Raw genomic sequence first — 16,583 nt, forward strand, 5'->3', positions numbered from 1 at the left:
AAAATAAAAAAAAGTAAAGCTGTGAAAGAAGACTGTTAAATTAAAAACTTAAAAATGTATAATCAAATTTTGGTTAAAACACATAAATCTGTATTTCAAAAATATATATTTAACTTAGCATACCAAAAAGATTTTTTGACATAAATGGAGAGTCTTACCAACAACTCTATAATACACTATTACAGAGTCTTACAGGGGAACTCTTTTGATAATTTAATGAAAATTATCTTGAGCAAAAGTATAAAGATATTCTTCCCAAAAAAGTTTATTTGTGATTTGGGCAGCACGTCCTTTATACGTTTGGCCAAAGTTTTTTTTTTAAATCTTCTAGCTTAAGGAATTGCAAGATTTTAAAGATCCATTTTCGCATATTTCGCTAATGGATACTTGATCACCAGTCCCAGAGAGACAAGTGATTTTTAATGAAAACGACGAGTGTCGCTGGTCTTGGTGAAAAAGCCAAGTTAGCAGGGTTCAGTAAACTTGTTTCCAATTTGAAAATGGTTATGCCAGCCGGATAAAAACATTTTCCGATGGTTTTAGGCATTGCAACAACAAGTACTCAGTTGCACAGTCGGTGTAGCGGGCCATAAATGAGAACTCAATTAGAACGTTTACATTTCTGTAAGAAACGAGTTGGTGCCGCTGCTGCTGCTGCTGTAGTTGCTGTGGTACATTATTTTTTGGCCTAAATAGTAGGCCTTGAGGAATCGGAATCGCTTGAGTTGTTTTTGTTTTGCCGAGCGCCACGACTGCGACGCCGGCAGAGGCCGGGCAGAGGCAGAGCGTCGGCGGAGCGAGAGATACCGATTCCGCTCAGAGTGGATTCGTCTCTTGGCCCATTCGGATGTGGCCTCCGTGCGCGCGTTGTCCACTGACAGTTTTATTATTATTATTGTTGTTATTATTATTATTATTTGGGGCCCAAAGCTAACTCTTGCCCTTTTGAGCTGCGCGCAATTTCGGTTTTGGTTTCGAATAATATCCATTCGGCATCTCGCGTTCGCGTTGTTTTCGAGTGCATCCACATCCACATCCACATCGACATCCATAGCACTGCGATTGTTGTTGTGTTCCAGTTGCCGTTTTGTGGGAGGTTAGTTGGTTGAATAATCCGCGACTCGACTCCACTCCGCAGTGTACGCAAATCGCAAATTGCAAAAGTAATGCCCCCACCGCTCCATGAAATCCATTGAGAAACATAGATCCAAGAACTGCAATAATGCCCTAGTGTGTGTGTGTGTGTGTGTGTGTGTGTGTGTTTGAGAGAGCGAAAGAGAGCGCCCCCAGTGCCCGTGCGTGTGTATGTGTGTGTTAGAATGCACCTTGTGGTATTTTGAAATCTAAAATTGCCAAACACCCAGCGCGTTTCTTTTTTTCGAGAGCATTGCAAAAGACTCCAGCTGTGCTAATGCTAAGTTAAAACGAAAAAAATTTAAGAAAAAAATGAACAAAAAAACCAAAGAACCAAAGAACTGAAAAACTAAAAAACCGAGAAAAAGAAACTGAAAATCAGAAGCCAAGGCTGCCGCTCTTTCGTTTTAGCGGGTATGTAATTACGAAACTCCTGCGAGCGCCTGGCTATTTCGGATATCTGTCGGATTGCGACAGATTTTCGTGGATTTTCCGCCATGGATTAATGGGCGCCAAGGGTACAGCCAGCTTTCCCACACACACACGCATACACAAACGCTTTTATTGGCCAACCTACAGTCAACCGTCCATAAGTGGCCCACCATCTGTCACTTGACTTACTGGAGTTTTGAGAATTTGTATTTATTTTCAAACACAAATTTAATTTATTTTTGTTATACCAACGAAGGTTTTTGAAAATGTTAGGAAGTCAATATGTTACACTTTTTTTAATAAATAAAAGTGTTTGTCAAATATTTTACTTGACAGTTTAAAAACTCTTAAAGAAAAAAGTTTGTCATTCAATTTTAAAAACATCAATTTAAAAACTTTTAATTTAACGTTGGAAAAGGTTAATGGTCAATTTTAACATTTAAAAAAAAACTTGGAATAGGTCAGGTCTTATTACTTCTAAACATCTATTTGACGCAAAACAACTTTTTTCGACGAGAGTCACTCTAAAAAATTCCAAGCCAATAATAAACCAACCAAGGAATATGCTAATTTTATTGCCCTTATTGACACAAATCCAGATAGAGTTACAGCGAATTCAACTTCAGGGAGTTGCACTGTATTTACCTACGTCACGCCCACCTGATTTCAGTGCAATCGCGTTGGCCCAGTTTACGGGCTTGCTCCAAGACAAAATACACTCCTACAAGGTCGATTGCCTATGTGTGCTGCTGTTTCAGTTTCTGTTGCTGTTTCTGCCTTTGCGGCTGTGGCTGGCGTTTTTCTATACCAGTTTCTAAACCTGCCGCAGCTAGTTTCAATTTCTACTGGGATTATCTGCTCCGGCTTCGGTGGCTGCGACGCCTCCGTCGCAGCTGCAGGTGGCGATGTGGATGGCGATGCCGATGACTGCAGCTCTCTGGGAGCTCATTACTTGGCCCGTCCCCGTCCTCATCCACATCCACATCCACATCCACCTAGTCAGTCGTCTGTGTGCTCGATTGTGACACAGAAACCAACTAAGAAGTATGTTGAAATCTCTTGGCTGCATCGAAATCAAATCAGAAACTCGAGTTGGTCTCGCCAGTCGGCTCCGCGTTGAGTTTCCATTTCAGAACATATGCGCGCTTTCGCAACCGTTTCCAACCCGAAGATTGCTACCTGCCCATTCAAGAAGGGGCTTAGGCATTTCAAAACGCCAGTCACACCTGTTCCAATATCCGATTCTGATCAAATAAATCGGAATCGGAATCCATGTAACAGCGCTTTTCCCATAAATATATTTTGTTTGAAGCTTAGTTTTTAAAAGTTATCAAGCCAGCTTAATCTTGTAACGCAATTTTCTTAAACCAGTGATCTACCAATCCTGATTTTAATTAAATTTTTTTAGAATGCATATTTTTCATAACGTTTTAAAAAAAATTAAAATGGATGGAAATACAAAACTTTGAATGGAAAAAAGTTGCCCAACCATTGAAAAACTAATAAGGAAAGTTGCACTTAATTTTTGCTTTGAAGATTTGGTCTCATTTTTTCTTAACCACATTCTATAGAGGCAAAGAAATTCGGCTTAACTTTAGTTATGGGAATATTTTGGGTCCTAGCCGTATATATCATTTCTTATTAAATGAAGGCCTTACAAAGTGTGGGGAAATCAACCCTTGACACCCTGGAATTGTGTCTTTTTTATTGTTCGAATTTATATACATAGCATACATTCTGTTATTTATAAAATGTTATATATATTTGATGGAATATAATGTATTTGTTTCCAAGGCAAATCGCTTGACATTTAGTTTAAATTTAATTTAATTTTCGAGAAATCCCCAACATGGAATTTGGTGGAATCCGAGAAAGTTACCATTTATATTTGACTTATTTTATGGAATAAATGAGGGGCTGCACTGTGGTGGCTTGAATTCGATTTTTGTCCCCTTCCTTATCTTCCATCCCTTATCGATCCCCAATTTGCCGCTTGCATTGGGATGCTAGAATGATGCTCTGCATCCCTGGCCCATTCCCCAAAAGCAGCACACGCAACCCCCTTTCCCGCCACCCACCAAAAACCACCACCATCTACACCCCTTCACCCTTGCCACCCACCCGCTCCCTCACCCACACAGCCGCACTGCAGTGTGCTCAATTCGGATGTGCATGTGTGTGTGTGTGTGTGTGTTTTTGTGTGTGCGAGTGCATCTCCCCCACAACAACTGCGAACTGAAAAACTGCACTGCAAACTGCAGACTGCACGAACTGTGGTGCAATAAACGACGAACGGCGAACGGAACGGAACGGAACGCATATTGCGTTGGCGGCGATAGCTTTGGATGTTGTTGGTGCTGCTGCTGCTCCCTCTGCTCCCCCACCGCTCCCCCCCCGCTCCCCCATAGCTTCCCCACCCCCATTCCCTCCCCCTCTTGATGATGACAGCCGAGGTCGTAGGCAAAGACGACGGCATACGCTCGAGTAACTGGCTCAGCCCACACCACTACAAGCAGCCAAACCTGTTGACCTAATTTCAAATTCTGCTGCGTCTTGTTGTTGTTGTTGTTGCTGCTGTGGCTGATCTGTGCCTCTGTGCCATCGGTTGTGTGTGAGTGTGAGTGAGTGGCCGCTCTCTTGGTATCTCTGTATTGGTGTGCCGGAGAGCCAAACGATTGGCAAATCTTCGCCAGTGGTGTTTGGCGCCAAGGGGGATCTACATCCACATCCACTCTTCATGGGAGAATAACCCAACAGAAAAAAAAGGCCTTCAAACTTAAGCATTCCCCCAAACGAAGATCTTAAAACATTAGTTGACTGGTCTATAAGCAACTCAAAATTTGAACTGGAAAATTTTGTTGATACCAACATAACAAAATACTAAACCCAAAGACCTTACAACTTCTAGAGATATGTGTGTTAATACGCTTAACTAATTTGTAGCGGAATTTTGTATCTCCCACATATAGGTCTGTCGAAAGCATTGTCAGTAACATTAATATACCCACTAAAAAACTAACAGTTTCCCATGCTTCATTGCAGTTTAAGAATACAGTAGAACCTTCATAGTTAAATGTTTCAAAAGTCCAGAAGATTTCTCTTGCAATATGGTTTGGAACTATTTTGTAAGAGAATGTTCACTCAACAGAAACTCATTCGCAAATATTTAACTTAATTTTTTTTTATTATTATTACCTTTTTTTTTTACGATAGTTTGTCTTTGATATAAATTTTTGTAAATGATTTTATTGCTTAAAAATATTTAAGTTTTTTTTTTAATATTTAAAAAAGGTAGTATTGATTATCATGGGCTTAATTTTAATAATTTGGTATTGATAATAATGGGTTTAATAATTTGGGTCATAGAGCTTAAACATAAAATTAGTTAAAAATCTAGCACTCTTCTTATTTGGAAATGTTTTTTTTTGTACATAAGTGCAAATTATAAATCACAAAAATAAATAATGGGAAAATATTTTTCTTCAGTGCAGAAATAAATGTAGCTAATGTCTATCGGATCGCCCACCCCTTTGAACTCTGACTCACCTGAAATGGTAACCCCTCTCGGCCGCCAGCCCTGGCATTTCCGTCCCAAACAAAACGGAGACAGATACAGATACGAATACAGATACAAGTTCGGAATACAGATGCATTTGGTGGGACTTCCACATCCATTTCCACCAACTATTGATGTTTGGATTTAGTTCGCTTTACTATTTCGGTTTGGTATTTAGGAATTTCGGAATTTTTAGGCAAATATCAGAGCGGATGCAGTTACTAAAAACACGCATTATAGTGTGAGTTTTTGGGGGTGTATCCCACCTTATTTATATTTTGTATTTGTTTTTGCGTCCCAGTAACCACAAGAAATTACGGTCGCTGCCACAAAATGCTGCCGACGTCGCTGCCAGCGTAGCTGCCTGTTCCACTTGTCGCAGTGACGAAACGTGTATGCCAGTGTGTGTGTTTGTGTGCAGAGAAAATCAAGTGAATCAAAATGAGCGTATAATTAGGTCAACACAACAAAAATTATACGCTAGCCACTTACCAAAGAGAGCAAAGCGGCAGACTCTCTCTGGGAATCGGAAGTGGGGCAAAGCATGTTTGTTGGTCCCATCAATTAGAAATTAATTCACGCGCCTAATGCTACAAAATTGCAATTGCAGTGAGAGCAAAAAGCATGCACCTGCAACAACAACTGCACCCAGGGAGAGCGGGTGTGAGAAAAAGCATAAACAAAAAACGGGACATGCGCTGCACTTGCCGAACGTTTGAGAGTGTGGGAGAAAGAGCGTGGGAGAGAGCGGTTGTACACAGAGAGATGCAACATTCGCTTAGCTGCTTTTCGGTTTCTATACAGAAAGAAACAATTGTTATGATATTGAGGATTAATCTGATGATTTTAATCAAATTTTAGCTGTAAAAATATTGTAAGCAAAATTTAAACCTAAAAAAATTACTCATACGCAATGTAAAAAATTACTCATACGCAATGTAAGTTCTCCTTTTGTATAAAATACTTTTTTTCCAGTGTGAGAGAGAGCGCTTGTACACAGAGAGCTCCAACAGCAACATTCGCTCAGCTGCTTTTCGGCTCCCACTGAACTATTTTTTTCCCCACTTTTTTCTCGCCCGTTTCTTGATTTTCTTTCGTTGTTGTTGCTGCTGCTGCCCGTTGCTTGTTGGCCGTGGCAAGTGTTTCGCAATGAGTGCAGGCCAGCCAAAATGAAATCATCGCCGTACTCTCTGGCATTGATATGATAGAGGGGGGAAATTCCTGTTCCACTTTCTATTATGGGAGTCGGGTCGTTGTTGTTGCTGCTGCAGCAAGCAGAAGCAGCGGCAAAAGTAGCAAAACAGCACGTAGCATAAAAGTGTGTCACCATGGAAAGTGGTTTTCTCTCTCCCGCTTCTCTCTTTTTCGCTCTGTTCTTGTTCTCATTTCGACGCACATGTTATCCGATTGTTGTTGTTATTTTGTTTTTTTTTTTTGTTTTTTGGGAATGCTCCATTGATTTGCCAAAGGAAAAGGAAGCAACAAAAACAACTTCATCGACCGACTGACTCATTTTGTTGCGTGACGAAAAGCGATCCCCCTGAACCCCCCCGTCCTTCCTCCCAGGAAAACCGGTAAAAAATCGCTGCTAAGGTCAAATCTGTTATATGGTCTATTTTGCATGAAGATCCAGCCTTCGAAAGTCAGTCGCCCTCGAAAAGATGCGTCCGCCTTCGATTTCAACTCCACTTCCACTTCGCTTCCAAACCCAAATCCGATTCCGACTCCCATTCCATTTTGGATTCACAACTTCCAATAACAACAGCAGCTCGAAATCCCCAATGGTCAATGCAATGCTAATAAACTAGCTTTTGATTTGAATTTGAATGGGAATCGTGCGCCGCGGCCTCAGGCTATGCAAAAGATTCATGTGGCCTACAAGCCAACGCACAGTGGCTTAAAGTCAGCTAAAAAGATTAAGCCTACCGAAATTAATCATTTAATATGTAATTATTTTAAATATGTAATTTTAATTATAGTAACTGCGGGGTTCTAAAATTTTAACAACGGTTTTTCGGACTTGATATGTACAAAACGACTTACCGGTGTTTTAAGTTTTATAAAAAACAGCTTTAGATTTTCCCAAGAGCGGTTTTTATTGGGGCGCTTTGAGCCACTCACGCAAACCTAAAAATTTTCCAACAAAATATAATCCCATTTTAAAGTTAGCACAAAAGATACTCATACGTAAAGTGGAAATTGCTCATCCGCAATGTAGGTTGCCGTTTTGTAGAATATTTATGTTTAACCATTTTAGAATATTAACCGGCAACATAATAATTTATTAAATTTATTTTAAACGAAGATGATCATTACAAGATAATTGGAGAAATTGTTGTTAAAGTATCATTTTTGATTGTCTACTTTTACTACCTTTGGTATTGCTTATAGTCTTATTAAAGAAGATGTAACGCATAGTGGTTTATAACAAGCAAAAAAAAAAGAATGCAAATATAATTAAATTGAATGATAATTGTAAATTTCTTTATTGAAAAACCATAATCTTTTTAGAGTTTGTACTTTAAACATTATCTATAAAATAAAATTCTTCTATGATTATAATATCTTACTTTTTTTTAATATTTCTTTCCAAATTCTATTTTAAGCCCATTATGGAACTCGGGGCTTGTTCGATTCAGCGGTCCGACACGTGTACGGCCACTCTGCTCCTGAAAATTAGCCGCCCACGTGGCGCACCTTTATCCCCGACCGGCGGACAGTGTGCGACATCATTAAGGGCTCTCAGGGCGCTCCAATTATGTCGCTCACTTGTGTGTGTGTGTGTGCTCCCATTTCGCGTTTCTCCTACCATTTCTCATTTCCAGAGCGGCTCAAAGCCCAAGCGACGCTTTATATTTTCTTTTGCTTTCGGCTTTTGGGGCTACGAATTGGGAACAGCACGGCGGACAAGTGAAAATGCGGGACACCCCAAAGACCCGAGTCTCGAGACCCGAAACCCTTGGTTGGGTCGTATGTTAGCCATCGCTTGGCCAGAGATTATAGTGGTGATGATGATGATGATGATGATGGCAAGGTGGTGGCGATAATGATAATAATGATAAAGCCTGACCCAGTTGCACTCTAAAACTTGACCCAATGACTCCATTGGGTTGGCAACTATGGCATTTATAATGCCAAAGCCAACAGCGCCTCATAATTACTGAAAATGCAAACCGACTTTTTGTGCGTTTTTCAGCGTTTTAGTCTTTTGGCTTTTTGTGCCCGCGCCGCTAATGCTTACAAGTTTACAACATTTAAGTGGTCTGGCCCGAAAAAAGAAGTTTCGTACCCCGAAAAAAAAACCCGTTCGTCTGCGCGATGGAGCATCGAGTGAAAAAGTGAATTTGTAATTATGTAGATGCCTTCAAATAGGCCTACGACACACTTTTCATTTTTCAGAGTGCTGACCTGGCCAGAAATGCACAACCACTCGCATATATCTCTTTGGCCGCATGTGGGCATAGGGAAGCTGGTCGGGGCTGAGGTCGTCCCCCATGGCTCTTGGCTTTTGTGATCTGGCTAATGCTAATGCACAAGCATTCAAGGTTGAATTAAATTAGCTGCGAGAAGAGCTTGGCCAGCTCTGTCGAATGATTATGGATGATGATTTATACGCTGCCCGATATACACTCACACCCCACACATCGGCACCTGTGCATATGTGGAGGTACCCATAACTATCTATGGGTATCCATCCACATTTGACCTATTGCCAAAACCCTGGCCAGACAACGGGTGAGATGCGTCACTAAGCCAAAGTTGCACAATGGGACGGAACTCGAAATTTTAATAATAAGCATTTTTTTCGGGAAGTACCATGGATTTTTTGAAAATCTATATCCTAAAGTTTGTTTGAAGTATAAATGTTCAGTAAATCGAACCAATTTAGTATAAAGACAAATTTTGTATTCACAACTGACAAAAAAATTGAGTTAAATTCGGTCCAGACGTTCTCAATTGAAAAACTATCTTAGTAATACGTAATTTAAAAATTTGTTTTTTAATTTTTCTAAAAATGCGCATACTTGTTTCAAGCACTTATTATTTAATTTTGAAAAACCTTATAAAATACTTTTATTCACAATATACTATTTTATAGCCATAAAAAGTATTTGCAGATAAAATATTTATATATGTTTTTATTGTACAATCTTTTAACGAAGTTTAACAAACGAATTTATTAAGGGCAAGCTGGGTCTGAAGATGTTTCTTTGAAACAAGAATGTCTTTTTAAAGTCTGGCCTAAACACCGCTAAAATTTGGGGCAAAATGACATTTAGTTGCCATTGTGTTTGCTGCAAACTTTTGAATGATTTGCTTGATGTTTGTTGGTGTGGTCTCCATCTCTGGTTTGGGCAGCGTTTCTGTGTGTGTGTTTGGGTGTCCAAATGATTGCCCACCTGCAAGACCAGTAATTGGCCCCAATAACTTTGGTATTTTCATAGCACGAAGTCAACGTCAACGCCGGCAACAGCTACAACAACTACAACAACTACAACAACAAGGCCGCCCAAAAATGGTCGGTGCTGGTGGTGTGGTTGTTGGTGATTTGGTTCTTGGCGAATTCGCCGCAGGTTCCCCTTACCCCTCTCCTCCCAACGTCCCCTCTCATCCCACGAAGCCCCGACGCTGACACCAATTTGGCTTATTAGAGTCGAAGTCTGAGTTTGGGCTTGGGTCTTTGGGTTGGAAGCACTTGAAATGCCAAAATGCCGACTGCAAAATACAACAACAACAACAAAATATCAACCACAACTTGTCATCGATTTTCGGGCGTGGCCTGGACTAATCTTATTCGCACTGAAACAAAATCAGGGGTTAAAATCGAGAAAAAGTATCATAATATTAATATTTCAAACCTCGATTTCTGAGACTATTTTCTTTTGTTTGACCTAAATTTTTGATGAGTTTTTAAAACTGTTTTGCAATATTTTTTGTTTTAAAACTATTTTATCCCAAATTGATTTTTTAAAATGTTGAATTGTCATAATGTGGCAAAAAAAATCTAACGATTCCAGCGTTTAAGAAAGATCGCTTTTATTACATTTAAAATTGTATGCAGCGAGTAAAAATATGTACTTATTTTTTTAATGACTTTTATACTTTCCTGAACACATATTTCGAGATTAAAAATATAAAAGTATAAAAGTATAAAATAAATTTTGCTATTTCAGATGGCCGAAACGATCAGTACGGCGGCCAGCGGCATGGAGTTGGCCCTAAAGGATCCCAGTCCGACGGTGGGTGGCGGCATCATTGTGGACATGACGCCCACCACGGCGGCCCTGCTGCACCACAATGCGATGGCGTTGCGCAGTCTCAAAGAGGCCGCCTCATCCGCCTCCGAATCGGAACTGCAGGAGCCGCGATCGCCGACGCCCACGCCCACGAATCTCAGCACCGGTCCCCACTCGCCGCCCATGACCTTTCGGTGCGAGCGTTGCGACAGCTTCGAGACCAGCTCGCGGGCCTCCCTGCTGCTTCATGTGGTCCAATGTCTGGCTGGTCAGGCAGCGGCGGCGGCAGCTGCGGCGGCTGCATCGGCGCGGCTGAAGAGCGAGGATCTGCAGGAGCCGGAGAACATGAGCCTGGGCCACATGGAGGGCGGCAAGGGCGATGGCCAGGCGGGCAACCACTCCAGCTCTTCGGCCAGCTCCTCGCCGGCGGGAAATAGCGGCGGAGGCGGTGGCGGCGGCAGCAGCAGCAGCAGTTCCCGCAAGGTCTTCGAGTGCGATGTGTGCAACATGAAGTTCTCCAACGGCGCCAATATGCGGCGCCACAAGATGCGACACACGGGCGTCAAGCCCTACGAGTGCAGGGTGTGCCAGAAGAGGTTCTTCCGCAAGGATCATTTGGCGGAGCACTTTACCACGCACACCAAAACGCTGCCCTATCACTGTCCCATCTGCAATCGGGGCTTCCAGCGCCAGATAGCGATGCGTGCCCACTTCCAGAACGAGCATGTGGGCCAGCACGATTTGGTGAAGACATGTCCGCTCTGCAGTTATCGTGCGGGTTCGATGAAATCGCTGAGGATTCACTTCTTCAACCGGCACGGCATCGATCTGGATAATCCGGGACCGGGAGGTACCTCCTCGCTGCTCTTGGCCCTCGAATCGCAGGCATCGGCGGCGGCAGCAGCAGCGGCAGCTAGCTACGTGCCACCTGGCCTAAGTCCGGTGCCCGTGCAATCTCAGTCCCAGCAGCAACAGCAACAACAGCAGCAGCAGCAACAACAGGTTGCTCCGCCGGCCAGCGACAGTGGGGAGTCCATGCGGTCCCTCGAGAATGCCACGCCCCCGATGCACTTCCTCACGCCGCACGTGGAGATCTCGACGCTGGGCGAGAGTGGCAATACGGAGCTGTTCAATGTAAGTCAATTGCTATATGGCAAACAAACCCCTTTTTGAAACCCCCTCGCTTACAAACAATAAACTAGCTGATTTGCGTTTGGCGTGAATCTGCATTACAGGGCAACAACAATAACAATAGCATCAACAACAACAACAACAACAACAACAACTGCGTTACCAACAACAACAATAACAATAACAATAACAACAACAACAACAGCGGGAGCAACTCCATTAGCAATGGAAATGCCGAGTCCAATGGCGATAAGGTGAAAGATCGAGCCCACATCATGCAATCGCCGGTGGAGTTGCCCATGGATTGCAATACAAAGGCCACGCCCATCACATCCAGCACCACAGCCAGCAGTCTGAGTGGTGGTCTCAAGAGCCACCATCAGCATCCGCACCATCAACACCACCATCATCATCACCACCACCACGAGAACCACATAACGCCGTCGATCAGTCTGATACCCATCAAACAGGTGAGACGCTAGATCTTGTGATAAATAAAGATCAAAGCTTGGCATTTGGTTGGGCATATGTTATGAAATCTTTGAAGTACAGCATAAAAGTTACATGTGTAGATATGGGACAGAAGTCGAATATCATAAATTTCAAACACCATATGTCCAAAAAGTAGTCAACCTTCAAATGTCTTCTTAGCTATGTTTATAAATTTTAATTTCTAATTACAAAAGCAAGACTAGGAGCTGGGGTTTATAAGATATGGAAGTTCGATTCAGACGATCGACTCCAAACTTCGTCTGCATGCGAAGGCGGAACATTATTTTTTGAAAACCTGTTGTGCATCACAAAAGACTGCATACCTAATTTGGCTGAACTAGCCTTTTTTTTTTTTTAGCTTTTTGGAGATCCAGGGCTTATATATTGGTGTTTGATTCAGCGTTTGATCTTGACCTATAAAAAAAAATTTGCGATTAAATGGCATAAATTATGTATTATATTTATTTATACTATTATTTTATTAAAATTAAAAACAAAAACTGCCTACCAGGCTGTGATTCCATAAGAATGCTTTTTAGTATTAGCACACAAAAATTTTGTTGAATTTATGCATGCAAAATACATTTTGCTTATTTGCATGCCATTGTGAAAAGCAATTAATTAAAATCAATCGAGATTGACTTTAAAATCACTTTCAGCCAAACTAGTGTAAAGCGTTTGTACAAAGTTGATTGGTCTTCAAATTCCAACGAAATTTGTATGAACAGGAATTCGTTTGAAAGACATTTTTTCGTATTTTAACACATACTTAACAGGTCTTTATTTTATCTTTACCCTTAGGAGCCCATGCTAGAGGATGTGGATAAGAAGGACTTGATGAACGGCAGTGATCCCAACAGCGATACAGAACAGGCTTCCAATAACAATAACAACAGCAGCAGTAACAACAACAACAACAGAATCACCTCATTGATTAAGGTCAGTTGTTCAAGTCTTAATACATATATATAAACCCATATTAATTAATATGATTTTCGAAAAGGTCTCACCATTGAAATCACTCCTGCGCGAGGATCTCAAGCGGCGCATCTGCGCGAAGGCCAACAACCGGATCACTCGGAATGCCACGCCGCTGGAGAGTAATAACAACAATTCCGTGTTGTCCAACAGCCTGAGCAATGGATCGGGTCGAGGATCACCCGGCGTCAATGGCGGCAGCGGTGGCGGAGGAGCTGGCGGACCGCCCACACCGGCGACACCCAATGCCACGAACGGCGCCAGCTCGACGCCCATCTGCAACGGAACGATCACGTCGACCGGCCAGGACGGAGACCTGCTGCTCAACCGCAAGCTGATCCTCACCTGTCACTTCTGCGGCATCGAGTTCCCCGACGAGACGCTCTACTTCCTGCACAAGGGCTGCCACTGCGAGAGCAATCCGTGGCGGTGCAACATCTGCGGCGAGCAGCTGAACAACGTCTACGAGTTCAACTCGCACCTGCTCAGCAAGAGCCACCAATAGCAGCCACAGTGGGCCGGCAAGTAGGTCGTGGACCCAGAAATGGCTTGCCGGCTCGGGATCTGGACGGTCCCCCGAATCGAACCAGATTCAGAATATTTACTTAGCTCAATTTTGAGAGATTTTCCACAACCAGGCACACAGTTAAGCTCAGAGCAAATTATACACTTACCATCTAGTTCTACGTTTACACTTACGTCTACGTTACATATATAGTTAGTTAGAGATAACTCATCATATTTTTATGATCTGCATGCAGAGAGTATGAAAATCAAATGAGAGCTACGTAGTTACCTAATCCCTTAAAGAGTCGAAGAGTCGAAAAGTCGAAAAGTCGTAATATCGAAAAGTCGTACGACGAACAGTCGAGATTGCAGAATCAAAAACGAAATGCGATGGATATGCATACATACATATATACCTTCCCGGAAACCAACCCTGTTATGTAGTCTTATTATGCATTAGGTTTTGTAGTTTAGTCCTTAAGTACTTTGGCAATAATTTCCAGCCGGTTCAACTGGCCAGCAAACACTTGCGTCAACGCGGGTCCGCTTAAGTCGGTTTTAGTGCATTATATACATATATACATAGCTAAGGCTCGCCTCAAAGGCGGCAGTTTATGGTTTTAGACATCCACACTTCACACTCGACACCACACATAGATACATCTGATATATATATGCCTATACAGTTGCAGCGAAGGGCTTTAAATTTGTTATGTTTTCAGAGTTTAATGCGACGGCAGCAAGTTTAATTACGCGGATATAAACGAGAAGCTATACCTACATATATTTACATATAAACAACAGGATATATACGTACATAGCCAGGTTATATACACCACTGTCACACAGATACAGAAAGCAGACATACACACAGATACAGATACAGTTACAGATATAGATCGGGATTCAAATTCAGATAAAGATTCTTTTAGCTTAGCAGAGGGTTAACGAATTATGAATTCAATTATTATACTCGTACCTTTTACATAGCTCCTAGTTTGAATAACTAATCTAACACAATAACAGCAACGATCGAGGATTCTTCGATTGTGGAAAAAACATTTCGAATATTCGCACAGTGCTGCTCGTAAGTTTGCATACAACTGGAGCGTAGGAACATTTTTTAAACAAGCAAGACAAAAACATGCAAAAATTACAATTGTGATACGAAATTGTTGTAAATAATTGGTAAATCGAAATATGAGTAACATGAACTTTATCGTTTAGACAAAACTATGCCTTAGATGCCTATGATATAGCATTACATACATATACTGATATACTGATATCTACATCTACGATACGAGCGATCACTGTACAAACAACCAACTGGACAAGAAACTGTTGATTAGTATAGTTAACTTTAGTGTAAATCAAAATTTGAAAATGAAATCCCTGCCCTCTACTCCCCTCCCCCTTCCCCTTCCCTAATTCCTGCCCCTCCCATCCCAATTCCCTCACCCTCCCCCTTTGCTGACGTCACGGGTTGTATGCAGCCAGCAAGGCGCCACTGTGCGCTAAATTTTACTTCAAATTAACATCCGTCCATGATGTTCACAAATTCTAGCGAAAATAACACACTTATCCATAATGCTTATGTATGTAAAAACAAAACAAAAGAAACGGGATTCGAAGCCAATCACAATTGTTTAGTTTCCATATTCTTCTGTTATTTGATCTGTACTTTTAGCTAGCGTTAATTATTAGTCGAAGGTTTTTGTTAATAATTTTTTGTTGTTCATCATCCGTTAGCACATTAGAAGACACCTGCAGCACATTGCACATTATGTACATTACGTTCTTCCCAACTTCTTCTTATAGCAATATATGGTAATTTACCCTTTATTTTGCTCTTCTCTAGCCAATTCACACGTGTAAAAATGGTTTGTTGTGTTCAGTTAATATTTACTACTTACTACTCGGTAATTTACCACATAGGGCGTAATTTTGTTTTTGTTTTTAACTTTGTTAATAAACTAGCATCAAGTTGTTACACAAATCAATCCATTACAAAATCAAAAGGCGTATAACGTTGAATGTAACAATTGAACAATTTTTAGCGATCTTTCATGTTAAATTTTAATAGAATTAAATCGATAACGGAACATTTAAAACAAAATGGAAAACACCAAATGGATTAAGAACAGAAACAAAACATTTACTTAATTAGTGATTATAATTCTAGCTACAAACAAAAAAGGCATGTTAATTTTTTAGAAATAAAAATGGTTTAAAACAAACAGTATAAACGGTTTTTCTCTTACATTTGAAAACTATACAATTAACATAACGGCGTTTAAAAACAGCTTGAGCTGAAAGCAGTGCAAATAAAGCAGTTTGTCTAGATAACTTAACAGCTTCTGTTTTAACAGAGCGCCGAACTGTTAAGATAGTCTTTACAGATCGACTGTTGCTGCAAATTACTTCTGTTGCGATATGACTCGTTGATGCACTGCTTGCCGCTGTTGTCTTTATGTCTGTTTTTTGAAAGTTTGCGCGACCAACTTTATTAAACACTTATAACAAGGCGTATTATTAAGCAGTAATGTATAATATTTTTACTATTTAATTCTATTTTAATTCAAATAAATTTAAAACGAGAAAGAAAGCTAATTAGTTATTTTGCATAATAAAGCTAAATAATTCCATTGATCAGCTGCTTGAATATAATGCATACAACATACGAAGTATGGCTGCTATAGGATATAGACGTCCGATCGGCGGAGTTTCCAAACTTGATCTATGTTAAAATATAAAAAGACGATTGCAAAAGTTTAAGGTGAACTGAACAATACTAATAATGTCTCCTTCTCTGCGCTCTACAATTCTACAAAGGTATACAAAATTTATTTTATTTTAGCCGTAACAACGGCATTTATTTACTCATGTAAATAATAAATAAAGAAAATTTGTGTAAGAAATATTTTCACGAATCAGACATTTTAAAGAATATGTTATGCGGAATAAAGTTTCTAAACATGTGGGTATAGGTGTTCTAAAATTAAAATTACTTTATTAACTTCTTTCATTTTCTTCTGCTCTCGACGCTGAACCAGTGTTTCATATATCAGCCGGCCATCTCGGAATTGGTTGACTGGTAATTGACCAATCAAAAC

At 40.8% G+C, this 16,583-nt stretch overlaps 1 protein-coding gene across 4 annotated transcripts; it reads left to right on the forward strand.

Moving 5' to 3' along the window:
* Positions 1-709: 709 nt before the first annotated feature.
* Positions 710-15,730, forward strand: LOC128256107 (1-phosphatidylinositol 3-phosphate 5-kinase). Of its 4 annotated transcripts, none has more exons than XM_052986197.1 (5): positions 710-1,096; positions 10,297-11,493; positions 11,562-11,960; positions 12,784-12,921; positions 12,986-15,730. In XM_052986197.1, exons 2-5 carry the CDS (start codon positions 10,297-10,299, stop codon positions 13,463-13,465), a joined length of 2,214 nt encoding a protein of 737 aa, XP_052842157.1. In that variant the 5' UTR covers positions 710-1,096; the 3' UTR covers positions 13,466-15,730. The 4 variants fall into 4 exon arrangements, with proteins under 4 accessions (XP_052842157.1, XP_052842160.1, XP_052842158.1 ...); XM_052986200.1 differs by having other exon boundaries at positions 717-1,096; positions 11,595-11,960; XM_052986198.1 differs by lacking the exon at positions 710-1,096 and adding an exon at positions 1,145-1,163.
* Positions 15,731-16,583: the final 853 nt, after the last annotated feature.

Source organism: Drosophila gunungcola, assembly GCF_025200985.1.
Source record: "Drosophila gunungcola strain Sukarami chromosome 2R unlocalized genomic scaffold, Dgunungcola_SK_2 000013F, whole genome shotgun sequence".
NCBI lineage: Eukaryota > Metazoa > Arthropoda > Insecta > Diptera > Drosophilidae > Drosophila > Drosophila gunungcola.